Source organism: Papio anubis, chromosome 11, assembly GCF_008728515.1.
Source record: "Papio anubis isolate 15944 chromosome 11, Panubis1.0, whole genome shotgun sequence".
NCBI classification, from domain to species: Eukaryota; Metazoa; Chordata; class Mammalia; order Primates; family Cercopithecidae; genus Papio; species Papio anubis.
Window position 1 is genome coordinate 10,771,849 of NC_044986.1, and position 16,273 is coordinate 10,788,121.

At 50.8% G+C, this 16,273-nt stretch overlaps 1 protein-coding gene across 1 annotated transcript in view; it reads right to left on the reverse strand.

The window, feature by feature from the left end:
* Nucleotides 1–632: 632 nt before the first annotated feature.
* Nucleotides 633–16,273, reverse strand: part of HTRA1 (HtrA serine peptidase 1) — a 52,820-nt gene continuing 37,179 nt past the window's right edge. Inside the window, exons 4-9 of the mRNA XM_003904368.3 lie at nucleotides 8,775–8,969; nucleotides 8,265–8,297; nucleotides 6,748–6,862; nucleotides 5,375–5,432; nucleotides 3,445–3,540; nucleotides 633–1,349 (exon numbers count right to left, since the gene is read on the reverse strand). Coding sequence (XP_003904417.3) covers nucleotides 1,181–1,349; nucleotides 3,445–3,540; nucleotides 5,375–5,432; nucleotides 6,748–6,862; nucleotides 8,265–8,297; nucleotides 8,775–8,969 — 666 coding nt within the window. The 3' untranslated portion in view covers nucleotides 633–1,180. The remainder of the gene's footprint in view (nucleotides 1,350–3,444; nucleotides 3,541–5,374; nucleotides 5,433–6,747; nucleotides 6,863–8,264; nucleotides 8,298–8,774; nucleotides 8,970–16,273) is intronic.

The following is a 16,273-nucleotide window of genomic DNA, read 5'->3' on the forward strand; positions in this document are numbered from 1 at the left end:
TTCCACACTTTTGGAAAGCTTTCATGGAGATAAAGGTGCCTACAGCTGCTTTTGGTTGCACCTGTTTGAGGGCATGTCAAGGGGAGTCCTCCTCTAAACTCACCAAGGCTCAAGGCCTAGTTCTTATTTCACAACCCAGGACGAATGAGGTCAGCTGCAGCCTTGTGCATTCTGGGCCCATTCTGGGGTTGCATCCTGGTCTCCTGAGCTGTCTCCCTTTCAGAAAGAGACTTGGCTTCTGAACTGAAGCTCTAGGGAGGGAGAGCCTGTGTCTTTCCTGCTCTCACTGACCACACACTTAAAATGCCTGGCACAGAGCAGAGGCCCAGAAAATCTTTGTTGACTAATTGCATGCTGTATGATGTCAACAGACTGTCTTTCATTTGACAAGCTCCGGATGCAAGTGCAACTGTCCTCAAGTCCTGCTTCATAAAGCCAGGGGGTCCGAGCAGAGTTGTTCATAACCCCGGTAAATCCCATGGGATGATTTTGAAATAACTCATAAGACTAAGAGCTCAAACCTGCATGGACAATGCAGTTAATGAGGAGCCCACTAACATTAGAATCATGAATCATTCCAAAAAGACTGCAACAAGCTGCTCTTGGGAAAGGAAAATAAGCACTGCAGAAAGCAATGTGTAAGAAGTACTTTAATAGCTCAAACTCAGAGTCATCGTGCTCCCAGTTCCAAAGAGATTCCTAAAAGAGTCAACTCTGGCCATTTCAGAAGCCAGTGTTCACCCACCCGGGGTCTCTGTGCATTGACCTTTGGGTGCTGACTTGGAGAAAAGCACAAACGCGCCCCGTCCCATCCCGGCTCCCGTGGGGCTTCTTCTATCTACGCATTGTATCGACTGCATTAGTTGGTCTAAGATGATGACTCAGTTAAAGGAGGAGACAAATGCTGGCTGTCTAAGCAAGAATGGCCCAAGCTGGCAAGAAAAAGCACACTGCATACATAGGATACAGAAGGGCAGAGCTTCTGCCTGCGGATCTGCAACATTACATTTGTTTTGCCTGCAAACTATCAAGAAGGATTCTGTTGGCCAGGGAGTCTCCACTGAACAAACAAAATGGCGGTCAAAAGTCTTGAGTGTCCTATTCCAGCAGCCCAGAGTCCTCATCCGTCATCCACGGGAGAGTCTTTGAGGGAAACATGAAGTCCAGCTCATGCCTCTGCCTATGGGTCGATTTCTTCGGGAATCACTGTGATCATGATGTCTTCATTACCTCTACGGACCACCATGTTCAGGGTGCTTTCCCTTTTAATGACATCGCTGACGTCATTGGCGGAGACCACCGACTGTCCATTGATACTGATTATGACGTCGTTTTCCTTGAGACCACCACTGCAACACAAAGGGAAACACAATAGCAATGTTTCATGTTTCCATTCCTCCTGATCTGACTTTACATGGACAGAGGCACAGTTTAGAACCTAAAAGCCCAGAGCAAACAGGATTGGATGGTGGTGAACTTAGAATAATTCAAACCATCAGTGGGCCGGGCACAGTGGCTCATGCCTGTAATCCTAGCACTTTGGGAGGCTGAGGCAGGTGGATGACCTGAGGTCAGGAGTTCAAGACCAGCCTGGCCAACATGGCAAAGCCCTGGTTGTACTAAAATTACAAAAAAAAGAGCCAGGTTTGGTGGTAGGCACCTGTAATCCCAGCTACTCAGAGGCTGAGGCAAGAGATTCACTTGAACCCAGGAGGTGGAGGTTGCAGTGAGCCAAGATTTTGCCACTGCACTCCAGCCTGGGCAACAGAGTGAGATTCTGTCTCAAAAAAAAAATAAAATAAAATAAAAAATAAACCATCGGTAGACTGGATACTTATCAAGGTTTTTATTATTATTATTATTATTATAATGTTCTTCCCCCACCTTTTTTTTTTTCTTTGAGATGGGGTCTCATTTGTTGCCCAAGCTAGTCTTGAACTCCTGGGCTCAAGGGATCCTTCTGCTTCAGCCTCCTGAATAGCTGGGATTACAAGCAGGTGCCATGATGCTGGGCTCCTTTTGAGATTTTTAGGCTAACTCATCCATTATGTCCACTCTAGAAATGCCTACTAACACTTGTATGGCCTTATGACCCCAAGGAGATCAAAGGTCAAGATTGACCCCAAAGTGGGGAAGGATGTACCAGGTACTATCTGCCATGTAACGTGACCATGGCCAACTTGCTTATAAAGGGTATTGCAACTGAGAATGCAGTTCCTACAAGGGTGGGCAGAATGCTTCTGTTAAGAGGCACTTCCTTTGTGTGGTTGCCACTATAACTGTAGCTCTTATAGGTCAGCGTCAAAACGCTGTCATGGTCCTTCATATGGGCCAGCATAAGGGTCTGCAAACTTTTTCTGTAAAGAGGTCCATAGGAAATATTTTAGGCTTTGCCGTATATATAGTCTCTGTTGAAACTACTCAACTCGGCTGCTCCAGCACAAAAGCCACCAAAGATGTCATAAACCAAATTTCAGTGGACACTGAAATTTGAATTGCATACAAATATAACAAGTCACAAAATACCATTCTTATTTCAGGATTTTTTCAACTATTTAAATGTTCTCACTCATAAGTGGGAGCTAAACTATGAGGATACAAAGGCATAAGAATTATACAATGGACTCTGGGGACTCAATGGGAAAGGCTGGGACAGGAGTGAGGGATAAAAGACTACAAATTGGGTTCAGTGTATACTGCTTGGGTGATGGGTGCACCAAAATCTCACAAATCACCACCAAAGAACTTATTCATGTAATGAAATACAACCTGTTCCCCAAAAACCTATGAAAATAAAAAATTTTTAAAATAAGTAAAAATAGAAATAAAATGCAAAAATTATTCTTAGTCCACAGCTCCATATAAAAGCAGGCAGTGGGCCAGATCCAGCCCCAGGGCACAATTGCTGGCCCCTGGTCTAGCACTTTTTTCTGGATATTCCAATACAGGTAACAAACCCTGATGGATGGTTGAGCTACTTCTTGTCATGTTACTTTGATATCACTTGGGTTATTTTTCTGGAGGTGTTGACAGGTATGGGCCTAACTGTCAGAGACAATCTGGAAGACTCCAGGAGGAGAAGGGTCCCGAAGCCTAGAACAGGACCACCACATGAGGGCTTGGGGACACTGTTCCTGAAACCCTCTCTCTGGCCAGCCAGAGACTCATTATGAGTCTGCTATTGCTCTGTCCATCTGGAGGGTCCTAGTGGAGCAAGGACTTTTGAAGACAGAAGGCACCCTCCTATGGATGAGTCCCACGCCGAGCCAGGTCAGAAGGCCTGGCCAGCAGGAATGACCAGCAACGTCCGACCACGTCTGTCAAGGATCAACACCATCATCTGAGCCAGTAGAAAAGGAACAGCGCTCCCTCTTCCTGCTACCCCCACAGGAACAACAAGAATATTAGGAAAAGGGAAAATAAGGGAAAATGACTCTAACTCACGCTTCTGCTGGGGTATCAGGAATTACTTCAATGATATACGCTCCTGAGATCACGTCTGGGAAGTCCCGGTGCCGGTCCTTCAGCTCTTTGGCTTTGCTGCTCCAGAGAAAAAGCACCCGTGTTAGTGTGAAGAGACACCAGTCCTTCCTCAGGCAAAACTCAAGCTCTCACCAGTTCCCTTCTTCTCCCTGGGTCTAATGTAAAATTCCTCCAGGAGTTCTGATCCTATTTTAAAATTGCCTCTCTACCAGAGTCAAAGATTTACTTGGTAACAGCAAGGAAAGTGCTTTCATCATTATTATTATTTCTTTTCTTTTCTTTTTTTTTTTTTTTTTTTTTTTTTTGAGACAGAGTCTTGTTCTATCACCCAGGCTGGAGTGCAATGGCGCGATCTCAGTTCACTGCAACCTCTATTTCCTGGGTTCAAGCAATTCTCCTGCCTCAGCCACCCAAGTAGCTGAGATTACAGGTGCCTGCCACCAAGCCCAGCTAAATTTTTCATATTTTTAGTAGAGACAGGGTTTCACAAATTGGCCAGGCTGATCTCCAACTCCTGGCCTCAACTGATCTGCTCACCTCAGCCTCCCAAAGTGCTGGGATTACAGGTGTGAGCCAGCAATGCGCAGCCATCATCATTGTTATTATTTCTTAATTAATAGTAGCTATTACTAAGGAGTCCGTAAAGTATAGTGGTTGGCCTGGTTTGTAGCCCTAGCTCTGCTATTTGCTAGCTATGTGACCTCAGACAGTTGCTTAACCTCTCTGTGCCTTCATTTCCTTACCTGCGAAACGGGGATAATAACAGTACCCTACAACATGAGTTGTGAGGATCAGAAGAGGTCACCCCAGTAAAGCACCCAGCCTAGTACATGTGATACATAGTGGCTGGCATCACTGCGGCTGGTGATCACCGCTACCACTCCCTGATCTGAGCCTGGCCACACACCAGAAGCACCTGCGCTGTCATCCCCATCCTGAAGAGGAGGAAACTGAGGCACTCAGGGGTCATATCGTTCCCAAGGTCACAAGGCAGGAAGTATCAGAGCTGGAACAGGAACCCAGGAAGCTGGGCGCCAAGGGCCTACCATCTTTCCCTCCACTTTCTAGTTCCAAAGGCAAACAACTGAGGAGACACTTTAACCTTGACAAGTGGCTCCATCTTCTGGAGTGCTAAGAAAGGGACCATCATTCATAATGTGTATCAAAATATATTAATACTTTCACAGTGAGTGAATCATTAATTCATCATAGTAATGAACACATTAATCTACCTGTTAGTATATTTTAGTCTTTTCCTACTTTACCTCTGACAGTTTTAGCCATGCCAGTTGAGTCTATACTACCAGGACTCACGAGATCACACCAGAATTTTTCATCCAGGTTAAAACACCAGGATGCCGTGAGCCTGCCAACCACAGGCCGCAGTTCCACCAGCTCGGGGAAAACAAGCACATCAGTCATTCACTTCCCTGCACTGGGCCTGCCCTGGCATTCCTGCAGCCACGGCCCACAAGCTGCTGCAGAGCGACGAAAGCAGAGTGCCTAGAGCTGTGGGAGGGGCTTGGGGCCCTCCTGGAATGTGGGTTTCAACAGAATGTGGGGTAAGGAAGACATGAGCCAGAGTGAATCAACAGCCCCACCACACACGCACTGCTCAGGCCTGCCTTCAAAGAGGAGGGCAGAACCTTCTACACTGGAGGGCCAGCCGCCAATGAAGAAAACCAGCTCAGAATGCAGAAACACAGGATAAAACCAAACAAAGGGGCCAAGGCTGATGACCTGTGCTCTTTCCTGATGCTACTTCATTATAAGCAGAAACTGAGATGTCTTAAGGCTGCATAAGCTTTCTCTTTCAGGGGTGCCCGTGAGCACCTCCTGAAGTTCAGGTTTATTAACATTTAAGACACAGACACGCATCCTGTTTGCCCACCTGGACGTGAGTGACATCATTCGGATACCAATATACTTCTTCTTGGTGATGGCTTTTCCTGGTGAGACAACAAAGGGACGGCAGAAGGTCAGCCCAGTTGGTGGGCATGCTGGGGACACCAGGGGCTGGGGGCCCAATCCCCCAGGTTGCAGGAAGGGCCACAGAAGGGCACACTGAGGTTGCGGCTCGAATCCTGGTTTGGACCCCTCCCCTCTGGGGGACCTCGGGAAAGTCTCATCGTTCAGTTAATGGTCAGATACCTGGGCATGATCCTCAATTCCTCATGGCCTCATCCTGACAGCTGGCCCTTCCCCAGGCTTGCGCTACCCCCATGTATACCTGGAATGTGACCCCTCTGTCCCACCTCCACTGCCACCACCCTTGTCTGAGCCCCCAGCATGTCTCATCCAGATGACTGGGAGAGCTCCTTCTCCGGTCCCCAACTTCCAGCAACTCCTCCAGCAGACTCCCCCCAGCCATCAGAGTGTCCTTTCAGTGACATCAATCAGATCATGAACTTCCCTGTTCTTAAATGCGGTTAGGATGCAACCCAGGCCCCTCACCATGGCCCGCTGTGAGCCTGCTTGCCTGGCCTTGGCCAGCTTTCCACCCCAGAGACCTCTATGCTGTCACTGTGCTCCGGCCCCCAGGCCACTCCAGGGGCCTTGTGCTCACTCAGCTATGCTGAGTCCTCTGTCTTTCCTTCTGGAGTGTTCCCCCCACATCCCTGCCTGCTGGCTCCTCCTCACTCAGACCTCAGTTTGGGAGGCATTTCCTGGCCACACCATCTCCACCAACTGCCTGTCCAGTCACTCCCTTGCCAGCCACCCTGATCTGTTTTCTTGGGAGCACTAATAGTATCTAATGTGTCTGATTATTTACTGTCAGCCTTCCCATCCCCCAACAGAACATAAACATCACACCGGCAAAGGCCTCAGCGGAGCCCCAGGCTCCAGTTGGGCAGTCTACTGCCAAGCTGCCTGCTTGACTTAGGCAATAAATGTTTGTAGAATGATCTCCCTGAACCTGTTTTCTCATCAGCAAAATGGGACTAGTAATTCCTAACTGACAGGGCAAAAGAATTAAGTGACATACATAAATAAAGTGAAATAATGGACAGAAGTCACCTAGGATCATGTCTGGTACATATTAGACTGACTCAAGTGACACTGTCACGATCAGAGGACAAAAATGGCGCAATGTCTGTGACCTTCTACCAGGGATTTAGTAATGTTCATTCCTGTTCACTTCTGGATCGGAGACGGCTTGGCTAGTCTTAGGGGCTGCCACTTTTCCCTCCCCCAATTCCCAAAGGGCAGCTGAGCTTCAGGTCGAATTTCCGGAGTCCCCGGGGCTATGTGGGCCTTGCCTACCTTTGGCCTGTCGGTCATGGGACTCGGTGAGGAACTTTTTAATCTTATCAGATGGGATTGCAAAGGAGATTCCAGCTGTCACTTTCAAAGTGTTAATTCCAATCACTTCACCGTCCTGAAAAGCAAGAAGGACGCGGCTTGCTGAATCGTGAAGGCTTACCGGCAGGTACACACCCAAAGAGAATGTGCATGAAAGAAGTCACTGAAAAGCGGCTCATCCCAGATGGCTGTGGGGTCAAGTACATCCCCAATCGTGGTCCTCTGGACAAATGGCGGGCCCTGCACTCATGAGGGCTTCCAATATGCTGCCCCCACTTAATACTCACCAATAAATTCTACTTCCTGTCCAAAAAAAAAAAAAAAAAAAAAAGAAGTCACTGAGCTGTTTCAGAGATTGAAGCGGGGAGCTGCACGGAGGGGATCCCCGGGGGAGCAGGGAGGGAGGCATCAGGACACCCAGGCAGCGTAGGCCACGCGCAGCTGTGGAAGAATCGCACACACTCCAGGTCGCCACTGGGTGCTCACCTCGTGGTCAGCACAGATAGTTTCAAAATGCACGACATTATTTGCTCCTGTTTCACAAGGAATACGTTTCCAAAGGCTCAGAGTCCTCTAGGTGGCTGCCTACACCTTCCTGCTTCTCTCATTTCTAATGATCTTAAGATGACTCTGCTGACTTGAGGGGGAACAACCCTAGAGCTTAGGGCTGTCATGCTTCATTACCTGCAAAGCCGTCTCCACTCCATCCCCAGGGTGCTGCGGGGGAGGTGTAGGGCAGAGCTGGGAGCACAGCTGCCCCTCTGCTGGGAAGGGAACGCTGCCAAGCGGGGATACATCGCCCCGTGCGCACTTCCCACGAGTGCTGGGATGTCAGTACCTGATGCCAAGGCCTTGCTAAAGATGACCCCTACAAATGGCCCCGGAACTGCCCTCTATAAATGGCCCCGGAGCTGCCCTCTATAAATGGCCCCGGAGCTGCCCTCTAGCGCTGATGGTCTAGTTCTAAGGCTTCACTTTTTCTGCTCAAGTATTTAAGGGTAGACTTAAATGATATCTTCGTGGGTGGGTAACTCCTCCTCATTCCAGCCAGGCCTTAAGGGAGGATTCCTGGCCAAGAGAAAGTGTGTATGAGCCCAGCCAGCTCCTTCAGCAGCCCAGGACATTTAATTTGGAGGCACTTTGAGTGACCGGCCAGCACTTTTGGTGACCTTCACCTTACTCCTGCATTGGCCCTGAATTTCACAGTGTTTACCTGTAACTCTGAGACACAAGTGTGTTCTCTGGCATAACATTTCCAACCCTCACCTCCAGCCTGCCTTATACTTTCCAGAAAAGATCCATAGGGTCATTTGCAAGCATGCAGTACATTCACAGAGCTCATTTTAAAGAAACTTGATAACACGCTTTGGCAAGCTTATGTTTGAAAAGACCCCCTGCGTCAAAAAACAAAACAAAACAAAACAAAAACAGCGTGTACATAAATAAAAACAAACGACACAACGTTTAAAATACGTTACCAGGTTTACTAACGGGCCTCCCGAGTTTCCATACTGCAATTAAACAGAAATGGAAAGGTTACAAATTGTGTCATAACGTGGTCCAATCTATGTCCCTGCCTGGCCGTCTCCTGAGCACGGTGTCTACAGTGGGGGGCATGATTCTTCTCTGAGATTCATTCCCATTAACCTAATATTTTGCTGGAAAAAAATGACCTTAACAATTTTCAGAAAGTTTTAGAGGTGCCGTAAATGGGGAGATTTTCTCTCTGAAGCCCAGAAGCCAACTGCAATCACCCTAAAGCACCCAACACAACTTCTTCCTCCTGGGAGGAAGCTGGCTGTCCACCTGCTCCAGCGTCACTGTCCCCACCGTGTGACCCCTGTCGTGCTGCTGGCACTAGAATCCACATGGCTTGGTCTAGTTCCATCCTTTCACCCAGACTACAAGGAAGTCAGAGACCGATGCTGACTCCTCTCCTCTGGCAAAACCCTGCCCCAAGCCCCACCCGCAGAGGGACAGAGGCTCACGTTGATGATGGCGTCGGTCTGGATGTAGTCCATGTCTGAGTTCCGGAGCCCCAGCTCTTTGCCGCCTCGCTGGGTGGTGCTCACGATCCCGGTGGTGACTGTGTTTTGAAGGGAAAACGGGCTTCCGATGGCGACCACGAACTCTCCCGGCCGCAGCTCTGAGGAGCGGCCAAGCAGCAGGACAGGCAGCTTACCCTGAAACCACAATGGCTGGCATTGCTGAGTTTGTTCAATTTAACCAAATGGGTAAAAGCACAGATATCATGGAAAACCAAGCAGGGACAGTGCCGGGCCATTTGGAAACACCAGGCCCGGTGGGGAACTGAGTTCACGACTAACATCCCTTTGCTGCAGGCAGGACCGGACTTCCCTCCCACCCATAATCCACACATTACAAGCTGTGTGGGAGCCAGTGACCACTGAAGCCGCACACACGCCAAGGAAACCGTGGGGAGGGAACTGGAGGCCAAGTCGGGGTCTCATCACATCTTGAAGCTATCAGCACAGACTCACTCTGAAACCTTGAGGCCAAGAGACAGAGGAAGACAACATGAATTTAGGGTTTGGGGTGAGACTGCTTGGGGCAGCCTTCAAGAACCAAGCCCCGGGAAGGATCCCAAGCCACAGGCGGTGAAACCTGCCGGGCTCATCATGTGCACACCCATCCTGAGGCCTGGAATATTTGGGGTGCTCTGTGGACAGGGAATTGCACTGACTCAGGTGCATGCCTATGCTGAGTACAGGGCCACATTGGTCAGGGGCCCGGATGGAGCATGGGGACAGCAAGGCTTCCAGGACCCAAGACAGCAAGACCCAACAGGCGGGCCGTCTCTCCTCTCCTGAAAAGGCCCTCCATCAGACACCTGTGCTCCCTGGTCTGGGCGGGCTAATTGGCCAACTCCAGAAGCCCTGATCTCCAGTGGCCCACAAAGGCCAGGCAGAGCCAGGAGCCCCAAACAACTCTGCACAACAAAATGGAACAGAAGCCAGCTCCAGGGTCACCCAAGCCAAGGAGCTGGGGGGAACCACAGAAGGGCCTCCCCAGCTCTATCAGGGAAGGCATCGGCACCCCTTCCCTCTCTGCCATCCTTGGAGCTGAACAAACCTCCTGAGTTCTTTCAGCCTTTGTTCACTTAGAACGAGCAGCTGCCCTGGAAAACAGGGACCAGACCCAGAAAGCAGAGAGCCACCCCAGCCCTCGTGGGAACTGCAAATCCAGAGCCTCACGTTTGTCTATCTCAAAAAAGAAAGAGCCAGGGGACCAGTCGGGTGGGGCAGGTGGAACCAAGGGGTTACTTGAGCCATCTCCTCCACCAGGGATGGAGCAGACACCAGCTGATGAGGTGGGGTGACCACCATGCCCATTTAACAGATGAGGAAACTGAGCCTCCAAGAGTCTGGGTGACTTGAGACAGAGCAGGGATTGAAACCTGGGACTGAAACCGAAAAAACAGACTCTCTCATCCGCTACACAGCACCACATCATGCCACAAATATCCCCCAACACATACTAGATAAGGAAGGCACTGGGTGAGAGAGCTCCCGAAAGGAGATGTGAAGAAAGAGTCTAAGACCTAAAACTGACTATACAAGACTGAGGAGGAGGAAGGTCCCTCAGACCACAGATACCAAGAGGACCAGGAGAGCACTGTCCATGGTCAAGAGTACAGACCTGGGGCCAGGCTGTGTGATTTAGATAGGGGCCTGAGCTTACGACCACTCAGGTCCTCAGTTTTCCCATCTGGAAAATGGGACTAACATACAGCTACCTCAATGGTCCACTGTGAGAACGAAGCAAATGAAGATCTGAACAGCTCTTTGAATACCCGTTGGCTCCTATAAGCATCATCTAGGTGTTAGTTTTGCTGTAAGCATCTGGGCCTGTGCAAATCCAACAGGGGGAACCACCAACCCCCTTCCCACAGCCAGCCCATATCACCCAGCCATGGTAAAGGTCTGCCCTGACAGTGGGTGACCCTTTCCCTGTGGGGTTGCCTGAGGCTGGAGCGTGCAGGGCAGCTGGGGGGAGATGCAGGCCTGCTCGGCCCCATACTCACTTCCCACACTCCTCAAGCTCATCAGCATCCAGCAGCACACCAGCGAGCTCAGCGCAGCCTGTTTACTCTGGGCCCGGGCCAGCAGCCCCTGCCAGGCATGACTTCAGCATTCATGGCGTGCAGGCAGGGCAGGAGGCAGGGCTGGGATGTGCGCTACGCCATGCTGGGGGAGGTCCACCAGGGACACTGCCATCCCTTCAGGCCCTGGACTGGCTGGAAGGCCAGGCCTTTGAGGCCTTCGGGGCTGGGCTTGGGACAGGTAAAGGGACGGGATGGCACAGGTTGCTGGAGCAGGGTGGCCTGGCTGCCTAAGGAGACAGACAGGAGGCAGGAGATCAAGCTCAACTCAGGAAGGGGGCCCAGCAGGCGTCTGCTTCACCACACATTGAAAACCCATCAAAAAGTTATGAGGCAGGGCTTGCTGTGGTGATCCTCATTCACATCTCACTTATCCCCTATCCTTACCACCCATCGGCGCCTCCTAGAAAGGGAGGCAGGCCCAGCCTATATGTCTCAGGAGACCTCAGAAGGCAGACAGACCGAAAGGCAACTCTCCTTCCAGCTCTTCTTTTCCACCATCTGAGCTCAGGCCCAGAGGATGCGGCAAGGAGACAAACACTTTTGGAGAAGCTGCGAGGCTGGGGCGGGGGAGCCCCCGGGCAGGGAGGAGGAGATGGAGGCTGCGGGCTGCTTGTCCATGGGCGCTGCTCTCCATGCTCCTGGGGAGGGCCAGGCCTCCAGGGAATGCTGCCTGCTGCCAAAAATGGGGCCCAGAGCACCCCGTGGTTCAGTCACACTTGGGTGACCATATGGGCTTCGACAAGATAGACACCCATAATGTGAACCCAGGGAGTCTCCCCAGGAACCAGTCCTCACCTGAACACAGACGAGAAAATGTGGCTACGTAGTGGCCATTTAGGCAAAGGCTGCACCAATGGGCACTACCAGTGATCATCTCGTTTACGTTTTTATTCACTCAGACATTTCCTAGCTCATGTAGGGCAACCCTAAGACAGAAAAAAGCAAGCAGACACATGCGGCGAAGTAGGGAGGGGTCTCACATTGTAAACCTTGCATTTCTGTGAAAGGAATGAGCCTTTGCCTGGCAGGTGACAAAGTACTTTCACGGCACCCTTAGGAGTTGAGCTGTATTTTCCCCCCATTTTAAAGATGTGGAAACTGAGGCTCAGAGATGGGGGCACTCCTCACAGCCCATGGGCAGCCTGGCTAAACAAGAGAACAGGCTTCCCAGCTCTCAGACCCACATGCCCAGTACACGTTCACCCAGAATTCCAATCACAGGCAGAAATCTTTGCAATGGAATGATGTGTTGCAGAGATGTTGACCAGGTCAGATTTATGGCGCTCCATGAGATCAAACTGCCTTTTGGGGGTCACTGCCCCAACTCCCCACAGGAGCCACTGGCTGCAGGAGCATGGGGCCCCTCAGCTCATTCCAGAGCCAGGTGGGGCCCATTCTCAGCCGTGAGCCTCACCTCGAGTCTGTCTGCTCCGCAGCTATACCTCTGCTGGCCAAATTCCTACTCGGTAATTGAGCATTTAATTCCATAGCTGTCTAGACATCAGCTCCACAGGGGAATGTGGAGGAGATGCAGCACAGATAAGGCTGGAAATGCACAGCCACAGGCGCCGTGAAGCCCCGTGGGGCCCACGCACTCTGAGTCCAAGGCCTCTGCACTGCTGTCCCCACGCTGGTTCCTGCGCCACCCACAGCAAAGCATCTCTGAGTCTCCCTTTAAAGCAGCACTGGCCACAGGCCGTCTTGAAGGTGGCAGCTCCTCTCCTTGGCCACTTCACCATCTTCCTGGAGCCCCACAGTGAGCCTAGAAGTAAATGGGGCAAACATCTGTCCTCCACTGACAGATGAAAAGGCCAAGGGGAAGAGGAGAAGAAAGAGGGCACGTGAGTCCCACTCCTCATACCAGATTCTCACACTGCTGGGGAGCGAAGAAAATGCAAGTGAAGTGTGGGCATGACAGCAGTGAGGGGGCAGAAACAGCCACTGCTGCTCTCACAGAGCCCAGGCGGAGACCTCAGGCCCCGCTAAAGAGCTTGTAGCTCAAGTTTGGCACAAGACCTTTGGAGACAACAGTCTTTCTGCAGTGAGCCCAGCACGGGCCAGTTCTCACAGTCTCAGGAGCAGGAAGCCTGGGAGGCCAGAAGAAGAGAGGGGACATCTAGAAGGAAAACGCCCACTGGCCCCCAGCCTGCAGGGACTCACAATGCTAAATAGTGTCCTCTCAACAGAGCCAGAAGTCTCTCAACAGAGGGACTTTAGGAAGACACGAATCCCCTAATGTCCTAGACAGCCACCCAGGGTAGATGTAGAAACAGCTCCAGTGAGGGTGTCAGAGTCCTGGCCATGGGCTCCCTGTCTCCCCAGCGTATCTATGTAAATTACAAAGTCCTAGCCATAGGCAGGATGCTGAGCAGGTAGTGGGAGTCATGCTAATACCTTGGAAGAGGCTGGTCCACAGCATGATTAAAGATGGCTCTTTGCATTCATGCAGATTACAACCAACAGACAAACAACAAGCAGGCCTGGCAGCATCGTTTCACAAAACACCACCTCCGTGAAAGAGAACTCTCTCAACAACCATTCGTTGAGCGTCTCCTATGTGCTTGGTGCAAGGAACATCCAATTAAGAAAATCCGCCCTTGCCCTCTAGGCTTTTGCCTCATGGGCAGAGACACATACAAGCCACCAGGACACAGAGCAGTAAGAAGACACGAAGTCCGTCTCCCTCACCATGGGCAGCTCAGCCCAGAGTCTTCCATAAGGGCCAAACACAGACCCGCACTAAAAATAGTTTGTGTATATCAGTTAGGGTGCCTTCAACTGCAAGTGACCAAAAAACCCAACTCCAAATGGAGTATGTAGAGTAGACAGGTGTCTACTCCAAGGGCTGGGTGGTGCCAGGGCGATAACCTGAAGGCTCACAGACAGCGTCAAGAACAAGGATCCTTCCTTCCCTCCATCCAGTCAACCTCAGCCTGTTCTCACAGCCACAAGACGGCCACCACCATTCCAGACATCACATCAAGACGTGACTGCGACCGTGCTGTGGAAGCATCTCTTCAGAAGAGCAAAGTCCCAAAAGCGCCCTGGCGCCCTCCTCCTCGCAGGTCATCAGCAGCATCCAATCAAGCAGCGACCTCAGCACCCGTTGGAGGAGGGAACGTGGCCCCCTGACTGCACTGGACCCTGCGGATTTGCCTGAGTCAGGAATGCAGTGGGGTCGGGGGTGGAACGAAAACAAACCCAGGGTTCTGCCAGCAGGGAAGGAAGTTGGAGGGTGGGCAACCATGAGTGTCATCCAAAGCCTGGGGAATATGGTTCATTTTAAAAGAAGATCCCAATACCAGCACTTAACAGTGTTTAGAAAAGACTGTATAAGTTCATACTCCTTTAAGCACGTTTTTTGTTTGTTCATTTGTTTGTTTGGCGGGGTGGGGCAGGAGATGTCTGTTAACCTGCTTAAGAAGAAAGCAATGGTCACAGCAGTTCCGTGGTGGTGACAGGGAGGTTCAGATGATGGGAGCAGAGTCTGGGCAAGGCAGGGAAACCACTCCTAGTGCGCATGTCCAGCATCTTCCCAGAGCTTCTCCAGCTCTGCCAGGTATGCAGCTTTCACAACCCACCACCCTGTGGACGGGCAGGATGGCTTCACAGCTGTTCTGCTGATGAGGAGACTGCAGGTCCCACAGCAGGTGGTGGTGGTACCGGGACTGGGGCCCTCCCTGATCCCAACCTCCGCTCCAAGTGTTCTTCTCCCCAGCCCGCTCCCCACCTCCCAGATGCTCGGGGCACACAGCGGCCAGCAGTGAAACAGCTGCCCTTGTGCCCTGGATCACTCCACAGGGACAGGGGACCAGAGTGGGTATAACACAGAGCAGGGCAAAGGAGAAGTTTAGGAAGAATCCAAGCAGGGGCCCACCACGAGAAGGGAGGGGAGGTCTGTGCATGCAGCCTCGGCTTTGGGGGCGCTACGTGTGGTGTGGGTTCCATAACTGCACCACAGATGAACCATGACTGCTGGAACTCCCCCAGAGCAGAAAAGTTGGGCCTGTGCTGAGTGAAGCCCCCAGGCTGACAGCGCACCTGCGCCTCGGGCTCATTCTCCAAGATCAACCAAGGTGGGGCAGAAGTGAAAACTTAGGCAAAACACCTATGTGTATATGAGTACATGTACACACACACACACACACACACACACACACACACATATTACCCCCTCAGGCTCCACGTGTGCTGGGAGAACACTGTCCCAGACAGCAGGACATCAGGGCTGGGTCTTGGTCCTGTATGAACTCAGTCTACGACCTTGGCCCACTTGATCAGCTTCTCTGGGTGGCGGTTTTACCACCTCTAAAATTAGGAGTTGAGCCCAGTGATCTCCCGTGGTCATCTCAGCTCTGACAATTAGCTGTTCTTTACAGAAAACCTGGTTGCTTTCCAAAACATCCATTAGCAGACAATAGTTAAATTGGTAAGATCCAAACAGGCAACAGGGTCCCTACTAAATCCCTTTTTTCATACAACTCCCCAGTGGGGTGAGATGATTCCCGCAAACTTATACCGCTGCAAGAGGAGGGGGGATTCCCAGAATTCTCCAGATGCTGGCTTGGCCAGTAATCTTTCATAGAGGACTGTGAAAAGCAATGACCCATTGGTATTTCAGCCTCCTTCCACTCAGGGTTCTGCCTAGTAGCACTTGAGTGCTCATTTAATCTCATTCCCTGAAGCTTGGAGAAAAGAAAAAAAAAAAACAATAACAACAAAACCAAAGAAAAAATTGGCAACTCTTTTTCAACCTAATAAGCCAAGTCAATTACTTCTTTCTCGCCTTTGAAAATGACGAAGTGTTCCTGAGTTACAAAAATATTTTTGTTGCTGAATCTGCAGAATCCACTGCATCGTTTCCGGAGGCTGGGACTTCCAGGCTGGTCCTCTGTTGGTTCAAGTTTGCTTCAAAGGCTAACGCTGCAGCAACTGGCTGGGACTCAACTGAGTGATTCAATGTGCCTTCTGGAAACAGTTATGCTAACCTTTCATTTTCTTTAAAAAATATGCAATGGACAAAATAGCACATCCTCCATACCCAGCAAGAAGCAGTGCCATAGAACTTGCACGCCTCCTAAGGACAATCAAACCAGGCCGCAGAAGGGTTGTTTAGGGGGGATGTCAGCATCCAAAGACTCGCTTGAGAGAGTGAGCCAAGCTGGGTAAGGAGGGAAGTGAGCACATGGGCAGGGGAGGAACTGTGAAAAAGGGCGGGTCAGTGCACTGTGGACTCAGATGAACCAAAGATTTGCTGACTCGGGCTAGTAGGGAGCAGGACCAGCAACAAAATTAGCAGAGCTCAGTGCAAAATGCAAATGCAGGCTCCTTGTTCATAAAGCATACAGAAAGCACTGTTAA